Source organism: Diaporthe amygdali (genome assembly GCF_026229845.1).
Source record: "Diaporthe amygdali strain CAA958 chromosome Unknown NODE_20_length_815715_cov_65_842320, whole genome shotgun sequence".
In the NCBI taxonomy this organism is placed as follows: Eukaryota; Fungi; Ascomycota; class Sordariomycetes; order Diaporthales; family Diaporthaceae; genus Diaporthe; species Diaporthe amygdali.
In genome coordinates, this window is record NW_026517040.1 from 608,467 (window position 1) to 624,180 (window position 15,714).

Genomic DNA, 15,714 nt, shown 5'->3' on the forward strand with positions numbered 1-15,714 from the left:
CCAGTATTTGACCACCCACATCTGATACGTTTCGATCGTCTGTTCCCAATGCTCTCTGGTAGCGCAGTCGAGAATGCCCATGTTTGTTCAAATTATCTGTGCCGTGGGGTGACGAGAGAAGTCGACAACAGTATATCATCTCGGAGATTGAATTTTGAGTGGAGCCAAACACTCCCACAGCTGGCTCAAGATTATTAGAATACTCTACCCAAGGTATTTTTTCGCCGCCTTCATGCATCCCAACGCGCTTGCTATATAGAGAAACACACGCTCTTAAACATGAAGTATATAAACCCCCGCATGTGCGAAACCAAGGGAGAAAGGGAGACTCTCAGGCTGAGATCGGTATCATTAAAGGACAAAGGAAATCCGACCTGAACAGACCCAATCCAACGCCGCTCGCCGGCGCCTTGCATCGGGAGACTGGGTAATAAAATGGGCCGTGACAACTTGAGCGTGTGCACAAGGTCGTTGAAACGATGCGTGCTGGTCTCAATAGAAAAGAGGGGAGCTCACAGGCCGGAAGGCTCATCTCACCTCACCACGGCCTTTTTCTTCTCTTCCTTGCGTGCTGTGGCCCCGGTGACCCTCATCCAGTCCTCCCACTCCTTGGAGATCTCCATAAGGATCCCGCCCATGCATCCCGCAGACGCCATGAGCCCGTGACCCTCGCCCTCGAGGACCCGCACTTCGCACCGCTTCATCGTCTTGCCCAGCCACTTGACGTTTTCGACGGGCACGCGCGTGTCCCGACTGCCATGGTGGATCACCACCGGCCTCGTGATGTCGACGTAACGGAAGCCGATGGTATGTCGGCGCTCCAGACAGACTAGCAGATCCACAGCGGGGTTGGCGCCCGTGGTCGCAAGCTCCCAGATGGCCTGCGTGAGGCGCGAATCGTAGGTCTCCTGCCTCTCTTTATCTGCCATCGCGGACTCAGCGGCTGCAATGACGGCATCCTGTTTGCTGTTGCGATGGCCTTTCCCGCTGCTGCCTCCAATCCCGGAGCCGATTCCGCCAAACGTGTCGTTTGCCGCAGCAGCCGCGATTGGCGATAGGTTTCCGGTTGGACTGGCTCCTTGTGGGCGGATCTGGTCCATTTCCTCGGAGGCAAACATCTCCCGGGTTAGCATGGGATGGTCACCTGATAATTTCCCGCCGTTGTGATTTTCCTTGTCAAGCATCGGCCGATCGCTGGCTCTTGATGCCGACGTGTCCTTATTATTACCGCTCGGCTTTCGTTTCGCTCGCTTCTGTCTGGGAAGACTGCTCGTGATACTACTGCTTGTCGCTGTCATGAAACTGGAATTCGCTGCCTTGAGAATCGGTGTTGGCAGCGCTCGCAATATCCTCTGAGACGTGGGTATAGCATTGGTAGGCGGTAAAGGCGTTTGGGCGGAAGCGCCGAAGACTGACATCTGCGATGGGGGAATCCATGGTGCCAGTAAGTGTATCCGGCCCCGGATGTGTTGGGGCATTCGAAGAGCTGTCGCCAGCGCATAGATCGCACCCGCAGAGTGTGCGAGAATGGAGAATTTGGTGATTCGGAGGGCTTGGCATATTGCGTACACATCATCTGTTTTCAATCGTTAGAGCCTTGCTATAGACGACGTTATGTGGATGGATGGAAGAGGAAGAGGGATATTGCCGAAAAGGGGTCAAAATTGCGACTTACCAGGCCAGCCCAGAGGCGTAGCATTCCCGTCTGCGTACGCCTCGCTGTCCCCAACACCAGGCCGGTCAGGGGTGATCAAACGCAGCTTCAGAGTTACCGCGAGCTCATCGTAGAACGCCGTGATGTACCTGGTCAAGCCCATGCCGACACAGCAGAACACTGCGCTGCCCTCAGAATCCCCAACTTCGCTGAAGCTAATCACCCGGCCTGTTTGCGGATGGCGGATCTTCTGGCTCAGACGCGGCGAGCGCAAGTACGCCTCAACTGAGTCATCAATGCTGTCCGCCGAAGGTGGCCGCTCGTAGGATACTGCCGCTGATTCGCCATTTGAATCTCGGGGCTTGTCATCTGGTCGTGGCGACAAAGGACCGGACAATCGCTTCAATCTTGAGCTGCTCCGTTTTACGCGCAGTTCTGGTGTGCTCCGACCAGATCGTCTGCGACTAGTCCGATCGCTGCTGACCTCCCGATCTCGTCTTTTTCCTTGCGCAATATTGGGAGACGGAGCCCCGTCGTCGATATCGACTTCGGTGTCTGTGACATAGTGATCCATAAACTGGCTCCCCTTGGCCTTTGCCGCCCGTGAAGGGTCTAGAAATCCCTCTGGTCCCGGATCTCTCCTACTTGGTCTTGGTTCCCTGGAGCTCGCGCGGTCTTTCCGGAAGCTGTTCCTCTGTTGCGGTATATCTGTACTCTTTCCCTTCCCCTTGTCAGGTCTGCCGAAGTAGTCCTCTTCCGGAATCGCTCCATGATCGCTGTCGCGTTTCGATGACCGGCTGTTCCGCACTGACGACCGCTTCGCATTTGAGCCTGTCTTCTGCAGACTCGAGTCTCTAAGGGGTATCGATCGACGCGTGGGCGAAGTAGACCCATCCGCGCCAGTTTTTGGTTTCGAGAGTGGGTCGTCGATGCTCCAGGCTGGCTCTTCCGTGATGGACGTTCCCGCTAGGAATGGACCGATTCGTGGGCTTGTCGTACGTGCCATGGCGCTCGCATCCAGCCCGTCGCTGGTACTTCCCCCGGTTCCCGAGGCTGCTCTTTTCCTGTCCTCGTTATCTCTCAATCGCTCTTTGGAGCTCATATACATCAATCCCTTTTGAGATCGGACTGTAGACTTTTTGCCCCAGCTATCGTATGACCGCTTTCTCTTTACTTCTGGAGACGAGACGGGAGACAATCCGCGCTCGACAGAAAGATTGCCGATGCTGCGGACATCAGCATCCTTGGATGCGCATGAGCCTCTCGACGACGGGCGCGAGGAGGACCTCCCACTGAGAAAGCTCCGCAATCCACCACTCTCGCGTCGTTCGGGCGACTTGGGCGCTGTCAGGGGAGAGAACCCGCTCGGAGGTTTCGCAGTCTTGATGGTCGGGGGGAGGGCCGCAAGGTCGTCGAAGGCGGCGTCTTCCTCTCGCAAGTCGGCGAGGGTAGGTTGGTTGGGTGCTCCGTAGGTGACACCGAAGGAACCGTTCCGATGTCCGGTTGGCGATTTGGGGCTGGCGGGTGAGGAGGCTTGTAGGAGGTCGAGGGGGAGGTCGAAATGGGCATTGGCTGGCCGCGATATCACGGATAGACTGGTTATTAGGGAGGAGATGACTTCGGGGGAGGCGGGCGCGACAGAATCGTCCCGTCCGTGTGCTCGGATAGCCGATTGATTAGCGTGATTGGTGTCTGAGTTGGAATAAGATTTGTGTCAGTGACAAGATGCACAACGGCTGGAATGCAGATGCGAGACAGCTAAGGCATTGCGGACGGACCTTCAGGCGCCCGACGGCGTGAGTGACGGCCGTGCCTAGAAATTGAGGGAGGTGCTGCGGGGACAGCGGTGCGGTCCATCTTTGTTGCAGGGCGGCCGACGCGAGGTCGAGCAGCGAAATTGAAAGACCACCGTACAGCCGGAAAAAGAGTCGAACTGTGCTGGACCGTCAAGAATCCTTTCCCGTTGGGGCACGAATGTGCCTGCGGTCCTCAGGGCTAAAGCTCGATGGGGCAGGCACAAGCAATCTGACATGCAGAGTGTGGTGCGTTGGGTGCATGCAGTTCCTGCGTTCCTGGGCCGACAGACAAATGCACTCTCTCCAGTCCCAAGGTGTGTGTGTGGGTGGGTGCCCAGGTGGATCGACGAGGCAGGGGTCCGTGTAAGACTCGCAGCCTCTCAAGACCATCTGCCGTCTACTGCAGCTTCGCCGACAATGGCGCGCGTCTGAGATGCGACCGGCCCTAATTGAGCTGGAAGGTCCGTTTCAAGTGGCTGGCATGGGGACTCGAGAGCTCAAAACATCGGACGATGGCATTGCTGTGCTGTAAGTTTGGCAGATACAACTGAGCCAGGCATATGGGGATATCAAGCTGCTTGATGGTGATCTGTCTGCAGGGGGTCGGGGCTCGTTTGGGGGATCTCGACGTCTGCAAGTATGCGAAGGGACCGAGTTTCCCGGCGCATCCAACTATCTGCTGGGGGATGCCCGCAGGTCTTTAATAATATCGAAGGCAGCCCTCGATAATTCTCAAGCGCGAAAACCTAGATATTCCCAACCCTGGGTATATAATGCAATGATAATCGGTGCAGGAACCGGGCGCACACCGAATTCCGTACCTGGTTTCGGATACCTGTCAGCCCTTCTCAGCTCTAGGTCAGTGATTCCCTTCCAGCTTTGACAGGCAGACCCCTCCACGGGTTATGAGTATGTGTTTCTTTTTGGTCCTCTTTGTGAGACCCTGCATGGATCACTGTCCTCTGCAGGTCCTCGTACGGTGCGGCTGCGGTACGGGGCACAGATTGGCGCACCGGGCGTTGCGTGGGAGGGTTGCAGCAATTGGCCAATCCTCATCTTGGGCGTGTAGGGGTCCCGCTGGTGCACCAATTCCCCTGACCATAACACAGCCTGTCTGCCCGTCTACCGGCATGAATGTGCATTGCAGCCCATGTGCTCCTGGGCCTGCCCTGCACTACCAAGAGGATTCGAGGTGACTGACGGGTCAAAAGAGTGGACAACTTACCACAGAGGCTTGTGGGCCGGAAGAGGTTCCGCGTGGCGCCAAAGGACCGACTATCGACTAAGCAGGTGTGGGCGTGTCTTGAAATTGCAATGTCGGATTCGAGCAAATGAGGAGGGCGGATGGGTGCCGAGTCCAGCGCAGAGTATTGTGTCTTAGCCGTGCAGGTTGCAACGCAGCCTCGGGACGATGCGCCGGTGATCTCGGACGCAGTTTCGGGAGGCAGACCCGCGCAGGCTCTTGTTGCACGAAGCCTTTGGGGGGAGCTGTTTTGTTCTGTTTCGGGCTAACCCGAGCAACCCGGATGTTTGGCGCTCGCAGGAATTGCCCCAGATGGCTCTAGAAAGAGGGCGTCTGGCGCCGTTGTCTTCTGGCCGCCGTTGTGCGTTGGACGAAAGAAGGCAGAAGTAAAGTCGCAGCGCAGATGGCTTCGGCTCGTTCTAGGGTGGTTCTAGTGCAGTGCTGGCCCGTCTTGATTAGTAGTAGCTAGAGCGTAGGGTTCACGCTCGTTGGATGTGTTTCGAAAGAAAAAAAGGCGCGGATTGGCGATTCAGTAGGGTGTCGCAGAATGTCTTGGGTCGAAGAGCCAGCTGTAGCCGCAATGCTGTGTGACGTCGCTTCGTCTCTGCGCGGAATCGGGGTGGACTTCAATGTGCGATGCGATGCGATGCGCTGCAATGCGTTGCGATGCGGTGGGCGTTGGTGATGACGAGGAGCGCGTGGCTCAGGTGCAAGAGACGTAAGACATGGGAACAAGAATACAGGGATAGGGACAAGGACAGAGAGAGGGGAGCAAGGAGAGGGAAAGGAGAAACAAAAGTATTGTGGCCAAGCTCAGGGCGAAGGTCTGTGTTCAAGGTCGTAAATCAATAATCCATAATCACCCTCGATAATGATGAATTTCGCAAGCGCGCACGGCAGGTAGGTACAGGTGGAACCCGGATCCTCACCCAAGACTCTGTTTTGCACTGGAATGCACTGGACTGCACTGCACTGCGAGTACAGTACATGTGTATAGGAGGTAGACCTTGCTGGTTTCTCGCTTCTCGCCCCTGCGCCCACGTGGGAATGGATGCAGTCTGCGCATAAGCCCAGGAGGCCCCGAGATGGAGCACAAGAGGGAGGGACCGTCTACGGTACTTGTATTGTCGGGACGAGGGCAGACGGGCAATTTGTGTCTTGGTGCCCAAGTGATCATCAAGGGTGTATGGGATATAGATGCTGTACATTGCATCCTGGTCGCGCAGCCTCATTAGAGATAGTGGCACATGTACCCTTCCCCTTCCCGTGGAGGCTTCTTCGTTCTCGCCTGGCTTTGCTGGTGCTGGCCCTCTCTCGGCGCGCCCGAAATCAGCATCATGCCTGGGGGATAGGAGCTCCAACACTAACAGACACAGCGGCACCCTTGCCTGCCATCTGATAGCGCGGCAGCTTGTGTCGGACGGGAGCATCGCGGGCAATAAATGCAATCAATGTGAAGCTGGTGCTACCCCCCCAAATGAGATAGCCCGCCCATGTCGTGCCAGTTCTTGAAACCGTCCTCTTGCGCGCGAGGGAGGGATTGAACAAGCCCGATTCACACAACTGCCACGCTGAGGTCGCAGTCGGCGCGACGGCAGCCCAGAATTCGAGACCGCGTACTCTTGTGTCCTGTATGACTCGGCCCCGGATGAGCAGCTCCACCGCCAGCAATGCACCTCGGGGGCCCTCTGCATACATGCCCAGTATACGAGGACAGATCGTAAGGTGCCATGGGGTGCCATGGGATGCCATGGGATGCCATGGGATAAACTGCCGTGTTTGTTTTAAGTCTTTTCAGCCCCTCTCTATGTAACCTTGAGCACATGTCATATGGTTTTTGCTTTGTCCAGAATGCATCTTGGCTTCATGTCAGTAAGGACTTCTGCATACGCATACACATACAATCATGTGAACTGCACAATAAGCATTATCTACGGAGTATCTGGTCTGCGTATGCAACGAGCTCGTCGCAGGCAGCTCATCGTTTGGTGAAGGGTATGTTTAGTCCGTACTCAGGCACGCATACACTATATTCTATGTATGACCTTGTCGATTGCAACTTCACCATACAGTAAGTAGCTGAGTAGGGCGCCTGACCCCTGACCTGGACCTGGCTGGCTGGCACGGCTGGCTACTGTATCCACGGTTATTATTGTGGGCTGCTCGACAATCGTGCCGCTCGTCTCCATCTCCGAGATGTCGTGCCGACTACGGCACCGGCCGCGCACTCAATCTCGCCAAGTGGGGGGAGATGCCTGGGCTGCCCCAGGGAGTTGATGGGCCCCTGCTCTGGGTGCTACGTCATCTCACTGTAGCACCCGGCAGTCATGTCTGGACAGCCTTGTCTACTGTAGCATCGACTTGGATTTGGGCGAGCTCCTAGCGGATCTGAAGCTGGGCCGTCGAGGTCTGCAGCATACAGAACCTAGCCAGCCACACGTCATCGTCGAGTTGAGGCGCAAACTAGAATCGATGCTTGTTTTCGAAGGGAGATGTGTGAGTATACTAGGCCGGTTCCACGCCCATCTGGCTGTGGTTGTGGCACAGCTCCCTTTCGCGACAACACCGACCACATGCTGGATCATCTAGCTGTATAGTAGATACAAAACAATACAATACAGCTGCTATCTACAATTCTTCAACATCCAGGTTCACCAGCCGCAAAAATGATGGACATCCTCCTCTCACTCCCCATCCTATCCGTCTTCCTCGGGGGGAGCCTGACCTCGTGGTCCACCTCGCTCAACCTCCTCTTCTTCTATATGACCTGGTCCACTCTCGTCCTGTCCCACAACCCCCTCTACGTCGAGCTGTTCGGCACCCTGGCCATCCGCTTGGTCTTCTTCCTAGTGCCCTCCCTAGTCTTCCTCCTCTTCGACACCCTCCTACCCTCCCTTTCCGAGAGCATCAAGTACGGCGGCGCATCCGCCCTGCCCCCGCGCGACGCCCGCGCCCTCGGCACCGCGCTCGTTCTGGCCCTCCTCAACGTCGTGCTCGAGACGGCCCTCGAGGCCGGCACCAGCCTCGGCCTGACCCTCCTGTTCGGCCATGTCCCCTTCAAGACCACCACCACCCTCCCGCTGCCCTGGGCCATCGTCAAGCAGCTGGGCTGGCTGTACGTCTCCCGCGAGGCCCTGACGTACTACGTCCACAAGACGGTCCTGCACTCCAGCGCGCACGCCTGGACCCGCCGCGCCCCGCTGAGGTCCTCGCGCGGCTGGGTCGCCAAGCAGCACTCGCGCTTCGCCCACTCGCGCTCCGCCGCCCCCTACAGCCTCTCCCTGGCGGCCGACCACCCGGTCCCGTTCCTCCTGCACCGCTTCGCGCCCGTCTACCTGCCGGCGCTGGCTGTCCGGCCGCACCTGCTGGTCTACTTCCTCTTCGTGGGGCTCATCACCCTCGAGGAGACGCTCACCATGTCTGGGTATACGGTCGTGCCGGGTATCATCATGGGCGGCATCGCGAAGCGCAACGCGACGCACTACGGCGCCGGCCACCGCGGGGCGTCGAGCGGCAACTACGGCGCCTGGGGCGTGCTGGACTGGGGCTGTGGGACGGGCATGGGTGGGCGCGACATCGAGGATGACGTGCGCAGTGAGGCCGAGAAGCACCAGGTCCGGGAGAGGGGGGAGAGGAAGGCAAGTGACGCTGCCGCGCTGGTCCAGAACGGCATCGATAATATCAGGAAAGGAGGCAAGAAGAAGGGCAAGCGCAGCAGCGGAAGTGACTAAATAACAGGACAGTACACGACATGAAGTTCAGACGATATGAAAGGAATAAGACGAGGGAGTGGACTGGGGCGTTCGTTTGCTTTCGATGGGACCAGATTTTCATTCACATTGCTCAGATGCTTCCTTATCTGTGCCTCAACACCTGCGGGCAGATTGTTTCTTCTATAGCCTCGAGATACCCCCTAACTAATCGCAACGCCACATGCCTAATCATATTTGCCTACCCCGAGAAGTCCGCCATGCTCCAGTATCCTCGCGCATGCTAATGAAATGCGCCGTCTATGAAACATCCAAAAAGGCTCTAACCTCTCAAATACCATGCAAAAGTAGCATACCCGATCACGCCCAGTTCTTTTTCTTCTTCAACCACGCAATGCTATCCGCGCCGGTTTGGACCCTCATCCCGATTCTGGCATCAAGCACAAAACTTTCCCATGTCTTGACGTGGTCCAAATACTCCTGGCTCTCCGTGACCTTCTTCCGTCTATACTCGTCAGCCTCCTTGGCACCCGCTGGCCAGCACTTCGGGTCGCAGGCCTCCTTCCACGCCACCGCGGCCATCTCGTAGTGTGCGCATGGGAGGGTATAGTCATCCCTCGTGGCGCCTTTGAAGAGTGTCCTTGGGAAACAGTCAGCATCAGTCTCCCAAGTACGCGCATGCGCGGCAGTGAATCTCACCTGTCCTGATCTAAGTAAGGCTTCACCCTATCCCTGGCGTCGTCATACCGACCCATATTACTGAAGATGACAGACTCTGCGACCGCCTTGATGGCCGCTTCATCCGGGATAGCCTTCATCTTCTCTACGTTTTCCTTGCTCGCCGTGCATCTGTCCCAGCTCAGGTACGCCAGCGCCTTTTCGAACATATCATTGGACATACGTTTGGATCCGGACCACAAGTACGTCATCTCCTCAGCAGGCGAGATGCCAACTGCGTCAGCAAGATCGATGCCGTATTCTTTCGCGCGGTCCTCCCACTTCTGGACCTTGCGCAGCGCGAATACCTCGAACGGCATCTGTCTTGCGAGGAACTTCTTCCTGCCGGCGCTCGCTGGTGCCTTCCGGAAGTACTCCTCCGCCGCCTTTTTGTGCTTCTTGGCCTCTGTGGCATCTCCTGCATGGACCGCGTCCCTGTACAGTTCGAGCTCCGCCGACGCGATGAAAAAATAGTACAGGCTGTGGCTCCAGTCGTTCAGCTCGATGCACCGCAGGAACCCGTCACGCATGGTGACCCAGTCCATGGAGAACAGGGCGTTTGTCGACAGCTCGAAGCTGCTGAGTGCCGTGACCTGGCGCATCTTGGAGTCTTTGTTTGCCTTGAGCAACGCCACGGCCTCCGGGACGCGCTGGGCGTTGGCCAGGTTTCTGGCCTCCTCAACTTTCCACATTCCGCTTTCTGGGTACTGTGCTCGCATGTTTTGTAGGAGGGCGGAGCACTGTTCCTTGGGATAACCAATGATCTCTCCGTCGTCTGCAAGCTCCTCAACATCCTTGTCTGAGGGCAGGATGTCCGCAAATGCGAGGATTCCGTTGTAATACCCCAGCAGCATAAGGCCGGCCACTCCCCCATTTACGTTGTCGAATTTGGTTGATTGCCACAGCATCTGCACACCGCGTTCGCGGTCACCCTTGAATCCGATAATGTAGAGCAGCTTCGAAAACGCGGGCGGGACCATAGAAATAATAAGTAGCAGAATCCCGAAGCACATATTTGCACCGCTGTGGACGAAGATATCGACTGGGTGTGTGAAAGTCGACGAGTCTGGGCCCGCCTGATCGAGGAGGGTTTGCCGGACTGCGCGGCGCTGTGGAGAGCCTGTTCGATTCTGGGAGTCTGGCGAACCTTGCCTCGATGTTGGCAACGACGTGGTGGCGGGCTCCAGAGCCAAGTCGCCCATTTCCTTCTCGAGCACAGAGCCAGGAGCGGATTTACTGTTGACTCTCTTTAGGTGACCAGTATATACTGCCGGTGCTTGAGACTTTTCAGCATCTTCCGGGGCGTCGACAAACTCGAGGTCGCTGTCAGACTCGTTATTCTTCTGGTCCTCGTCGATTGTATCCTTCTTTGGAGCACTCGTAGAACTCGATGATCCTTGAGCCACACCATTGGCTTTCCGCTCAGCCAGGACTCTCGATTCAGCCTCCATAATGGCATCGAGTGCAACGAAGGCCTTGCGCAGCTTGTAAAAGCCCTTGATGCCCTCCGTGAGACTTTCATGCATGACCGATATTATGGCGCCCATGAGTTGTGCTTCTGCGTTGACCAGCTGGTACTCGCTCCCCGGCGGATATATCTGGCTGCTCTTCGCGGGCCCCAGGCCGTTCGCTGTGCCAGCGCCCCTGAACCAACCGCCGCCGCCTTCAGCCTGCTTCTGCGCCTTCTTCATGTCGGCCCAGGCACGCGACTCGCACTCGGCCAGCCGATTGCTGGCTTCAAGCATGATCTCCTTTTCGAAGCCCAGAATCGACCTCATAAAGATGGCGATGCCGAGACCAAGCTGGTGGAAGCTGGATGAATCCTTGCGCGCCTTGAGTTGTGCTTCTGCACCGTCGATGTCATCATTAACGATGCGAGCAGCTGCGTCCATGGCATCTTGCAGGTCTGCTGCCTCGACATCGCGTGGGTCTGCAACCTGAGTGGAGCTGGCATTCTTGCTTGAAGAGAGGCTCAATTTGGAGGCATTAGCCGTGCCGGAGCCTTTAAACCATGACCTCATGATGCCAAGGGTCTGTTGAGCTGCTCCGGATGATTCCTAATTTCTATGCTGGCCTGCAGAGGTAAAATTTTGGAGAATTGAGATGCGATTGTTCAAGTCGTCCACAGAGAGCCTGAAACACAAGGGTGCAGCCGTGCAAGTGTCAAACGAGCTGTTATAGAACCTCGAATGTGACAGTCAGAGGTGCGGAATTGAACCCCGGAGACGCTAACTCCAATATAGACTTTCGCAATCGTTCCGGGGAGCCAAGATACGTGAGCGAGATGTGGGATTCGGGTTAATGTGCTGAGCCCCCTTCTCAATGACAATGGGTCCCGGGTCCTGGGATCCAAATTACGATATGATCTCGAGCCGTTGAGTGAGAGACGGACGGCGTGAGGCTCAAGGCGTGGAATTGCCTCGTCCCGGCCCCAGATGACGTACCCGATCCCCGTTCAACGGCCAGGGCGAGTGACTGCGAGTGACTTAGACCAACCACACCGATATGTACAGAGGCAGTGAGTGTCGCGTGCAGGCTTGTGTGTAATGTAATGGTGGCTGGAGTGCCGCAATCGAACGAACTCTCAACTCAGTTCAGCCGCTTCGATAGCCTCTTCCTGGGCTGACTCGCCTGGTGCAGGTGCAGGAGTGAAACAAGAGTCCAGGCGGAGTGTGAAGGAGCAGAAACGTCGAGTTGGTCAGCATGAAAGAAGAGACGAGCGGTTTTGTATGCGCAACCTGCGCTCGGCCTCGGGCCCATCATCCATGCCCATTCCCTTCCATGAGCCTTCCCAGAATGGTGTGTGTTAGCTTCGGGTACTCTTCCAAGGCGACCAGGGCGAGGCAGAATTCCCTCTGCGGCCATCTGGAGACGCCGGTAACTCCGGGGGCCGTCAGCCCAGACAGAGACACTTGCTGACACTTGCAGCTTTGGTTGTCCGTCAGTGGCTTTGGAGACGGTCCGAAGTCCTGACTTGACTCCTGGGCTGTCTTTTATCAGCCCAAGGTTACATGTTACATCCCACTTCAGCTGCTACGGTACCTGTCTAGCCTCTGGAGCAAGGCCAGGTACGTACCCACAGCACCCTCCCTAGCACGATTCCAGCCACAGGACGCGCCACATTGGATTGCATGGCATCAGCACCTTGGGAGCCTGCCGACAGTCAGTCATTGATTGAGCTTCGCTTCTGATCGCAGCTCCCCTCCAATCCATCCACCCATCTAGACTACAACCTTCTCAACATCCTAACACCAACACCACACCTTCGTCCTCCATACCTCCTCCCCTGCACACACGCCTCACACGCAGCTTGACAGAGCTTCCTGGTCATCAACGACTCCACACATCTAACATCCACAGCCATGGCATCATCACAACCCAAGAAGGACGACAAGCCAACGTCCTCCGAGGCCAAGCCCGAGGAGACCCAGCAGAAGTCAGCCGCTGCTCTTGAGGAGGACGACGAGTTCGAGGACTTCCCCGTCGAGGGTACGAAACAACACTTTCCATTGTACCTAATAGCGTGCGAATTGCTGACGTCGTCCTGCAGACTGGTCCGTAGAAGAGACCGAGGCGGCCAACAGCGGCGAGGCCAAGCACCTGTGGGAGGAGTCCTGGGACGACGACGACACGAGTGACGACTTTTCGCAGCAGCTCAAGTATGTCACGCCACTACCAACCAACACATGCACATATACATATACATATACACACCACCATCTCTACGCGTCTCCCTCCCCCAGTCCACCGCATTCTTAGTCTGAGATAGTCTGGGCTTTGCGAACAGGATAGCTAGCTGACCACTCTCTACACATTACAGGGAGGAGCTGAAGAAAGTCGAGGAGTCCAAGCGCCGGAGATAGGAGCCTCGCGCAACAAGCCTGACGACAACCCGGGAGCCCCGCGCGCAACTACCTCCTCAGGCGACGCGCGGCGACAACGGCTCGGGAACCAGTGATGGCGAGGCCGGGATGAGTCGGTCCTAGGAGATGCTCAGCTCAGAACACGGCAGCGACTCGGGGGAAGGTCGGGTCTGTACTGCGGGTGACGGCAGCGGCAGCGGTGATGGCGCTGCTGCTGATGAATACGTAGTGGTCGGGCTGCGCGAGAGAAGGCTTACAGGAGAGTCGTAGAGTCTGGAAGAGACACGTGTGCGTCATAACAGCCCCTCGGCATGACATTATTCTTCCGATTGTATTGGGCAATGAGGACGGAGGCGACACCATAGATTACATCGACGGCCCAAAGATGAATATTGCTCTTTGGAGGCCGGGTCGTTTACAATCTCATACATGGCTCGGCGTTAGGCATGAACAACGTGAGACGCATTTTACATTCTATTATGTTTTCATCCTGGGGGTCGTGAAACTAGAGACTAGCCTTGTCCATAATCCGGCCTGCCTTTTTGCCGTCCTGAATCCCTGGAGCCTGAGCAAACCCTCATTTGCTCGACAGGGCGGTCACACCGGGCAGCTCCTTGCCCTCGAGCAGCTCCAAGCTGGCACCACCGCCCGTTGACACGTGGCTCAGCTTGTCCTCGACGCCGTACTTGGCCGCGACGGTCGCCGTGTCACCACCACCGATGATGACGATCTTGCCAGACTGGGCACCTTCCACCGCAGCGTCCAGGGTGGCCTTGGTGCCGCTGGCGAACTTCTCAAACTCAAACACACCAGCGGGGCCGTTCCAGAGGATCGTCTTGGCCTCGGCAATGGCGTCCTTGTACAGCTTGACGGATTCCGCGCCGCAGTCCAGACCCATCCAGCCCTCTGGGATGCCCTCCTTGTCCGTGGCCTTGCCAGTGTTGGCGTCCTTGTCGAACTTGTCGGCCGTGATGAAGTCCACGGGCAGGACGACCTTGACGTTGTTCTTCTTGGCCTTCTCCACCAGCTGAGGGACGGTCTTGGCGCCAGCCTCATCGAACAGAGAGTTGCCAATGGACATGTTGTCCAGGGTCTTCTTGAATGTGAAGGCCATGCCACCGGCAATCACGAGCGTGTTGACCTTGTCCAGCAGGTTGTCGATCAGCTGGATCTTGTCAGAGACCTTGGCGCCACCCAGGATGGCCAGGAAGGGCCTCTGGGGGGACTCCAGGGCCTTTGCGAAGTAGTCCAGCTCCTTCTTCATCAGGAAGCCGGCAGCCTTCTGGGGCAGGTCGACACCGACCATGGAAGAGTGTGCACGGTGAGCGGTGCCGAAAGCGTCGTCTGCAACTGTTGTTAGTGCTCATACTTGGCGCAGGCGGGTGGGGACCTTTTTAACTGACTGATATAGACATCTCCCAGTGCCGTCAGACCCTTCCGGAACTCGGCAACCTTCTCCTTGTCTGCCTTGGTTTTGTTGCCGTCCTTGTCCTTGGCAGATCCCTCCTCCTCAATGTGGAACCGCAGGTTCTCCAGCAGCACAACGCCACCGCCCTCGGTTTTGTTTACGATAGCCTCGACCTCGGGGCCGACGCAGTCAGGAGCGAAGGTGACAGACTTGCCCAGCAGCTTCTCAAGCTCGGGCACAACAGGCTGAAGGCTGTACTTGGGGTTGGGGCTTCCATTGGGGCGACCGAGGTGGGACATCAGCACCACAGCCTTGGCGCCGTTGTCGACCGCATACTTGATGGTGGGGATGGCACCGGCGATACGCTGGTTGTTGGTCACCTTCTTGTCGGCGTCCAGGGGAACATTGAAGTCGACCTAGATCATGAGTAAATATGTTAGCTCACGGTTCTGGTTCTAGGGTGTGTGCTTGAAACCGCCCAGAAGGATTCAAGCTACCCCGGGGCGAATGCAGCTTCCTCCCGGAACGAGCTCGTTATAGTTTCGGACAGCCAGCATGGTCGGTGGTGGGCCAGCAGTCAAGTTGAAGCAAGCACCATCGGAGAGACGACAGCAGAAGAGGCAATGGGCCATTTCCTGCGGCCCCGTGAACAGTCACAACTTACCCGGATCAGGACTCGCTTGCCCTTCAGGTCGACATCAGTGATGGAGAGCTTGCTGGACAGAGACATATTTGCGTATGGGGGTATCAATTGGACAGAAAGAATAGTGTTGAATTCGGAAGGGTGTAGAAGGTTATTGTTTAATGGAAGACAGGTCCGTAGGTGTTGGTTTATGCTTGACAGTAGGTGGTCTCCTGGTGAGTGATGCGGGAGGGAAGAGATGGGTTTTGAAGGGCTGTTGGGTGGGGTGAGGGGTGCTTGGAGGGGCAGTTTCTGAGCTTCCGGTGACGTGAGCTCTCCTGATCATGCCTATGCGCGATATTTCTCGCCGTTGAATTGTCAGACTCAGGAGGTCCGATACCGTTTGACTTGGCAAATTTTTAGCTATCGCATCTCGTGTTTTCAACATGCAATTCATTTCTGACAGGATCTCGAGAGTGGATAAACAGTCGACATCCAGAACAAGGTTCTCGGCCTCTGAGCGAGCCCCTGATAAGCCGACCCCGACCAGTCCAGCTCACATCCAAATCTCGGGGCTGCTAGGGGGCCACGGAGTTGTAGAATAACACACCGACTCGCACGTTTTCTGTTCCGTGAAGGAGATGTTCGAAATATTGGGCATTTTTGCTTATAATGCTTTTGTCTTTCGAGTATAGAAAAAG

At 56.6% G+C, this 15,714-nt stretch overlaps 5 protein-coding genes across 5 annotated transcripts; 2 read left to right on the plus strand and 3 right to left on the minus strand.

Annotated features, from left to right (window-relative positions):
* Window positions 1-533: 533 nt before the first annotated feature.
* Window positions 534-3,511, minus strand: J7T55_012736 (uncharacterized protein; the record flags this gene model as incomplete). Its single annotated transcript, XM_053145393.1, has 3 exons — window positions 534-1,576; window positions 1,676-3,346; window positions 3,433-3,511. The coding sequence occupies 3 exons, from the start codon at window positions 3,509-3,511 to the stop codon at window positions 534-536; spliced, it is 2,793 nt and encodes a 930-aa protein (XP_052992126.1).
* Window positions 3,512-7,359: 3,848 nt separating this feature from the next.
* On the plus strand, window positions 7,360-8,424 carry J7T55_012737 (sterol desaturase family; the record flags this gene model as incomplete). Its single annotated transcript, XM_053145395.1, has 1 exon — window positions 7,360-8,424. The coding sequence occupies one exon, from the start codon at window positions 7,360-7,362 to the stop codon at window positions 8,422-8,424; it is 1,065 nt and encodes a 354-aa protein (XP_052992127.1).
* A 339-nt stretch (window positions 8,425-8,763) lies between these two features.
* On the minus strand, window positions 8,764-11,141 carry J7T55_012738 (uncharacterized protein; the record flags this gene model as incomplete). Its single annotated transcript, XM_053145396.1, has 2 exons — window positions 8,764-9,043; window positions 9,103-11,141. 2 exons carry the CDS (start codon window positions 11,139-11,141, stop codon window positions 8,764-8,766), a joined length of 2,319 nt encoding a protein of 772 aa, XP_052992128.1.
* Window positions 11,142-12,482: 1,341 nt separating this feature from the next.
* J7T55_012739 (uncharacterized protein) lies at window positions 12,483-12,983 on the plus strand (the record flags this gene model as incomplete). The annotated part of the gene is made up of 3 exons (XM_053145397.1): window positions 12,483-12,609; window positions 12,671-12,779; window positions 12,941-12,983. The coding sequence occupies 3 exons, from the start codon at window positions 12,483-12,485 to the stop codon at window positions 12,981-12,983; spliced, it is 279 nt and encodes a 92-aa protein (XP_052992129.1).
* A 577-nt stretch (window positions 12,984-13,560) lies between these two features.
* J7T55_012740 (phosphoglycerate kinase) lies at window positions 13,561-15,121 on the minus strand (the record flags this gene model as incomplete). The annotated part of the gene is made up of 3 exons (XM_053145398.1): window positions 13,561-14,327; window positions 14,387-14,807; window positions 15,056-15,121. 3 exons carry the CDS (start codon window positions 15,119-15,121, stop codon window positions 13,561-13,563), a joined length of 1,254 nt encoding a protein of 417 aa, XP_052992130.1.
* Window positions 15,122-15,714: the final 593 nt, after the last annotated feature.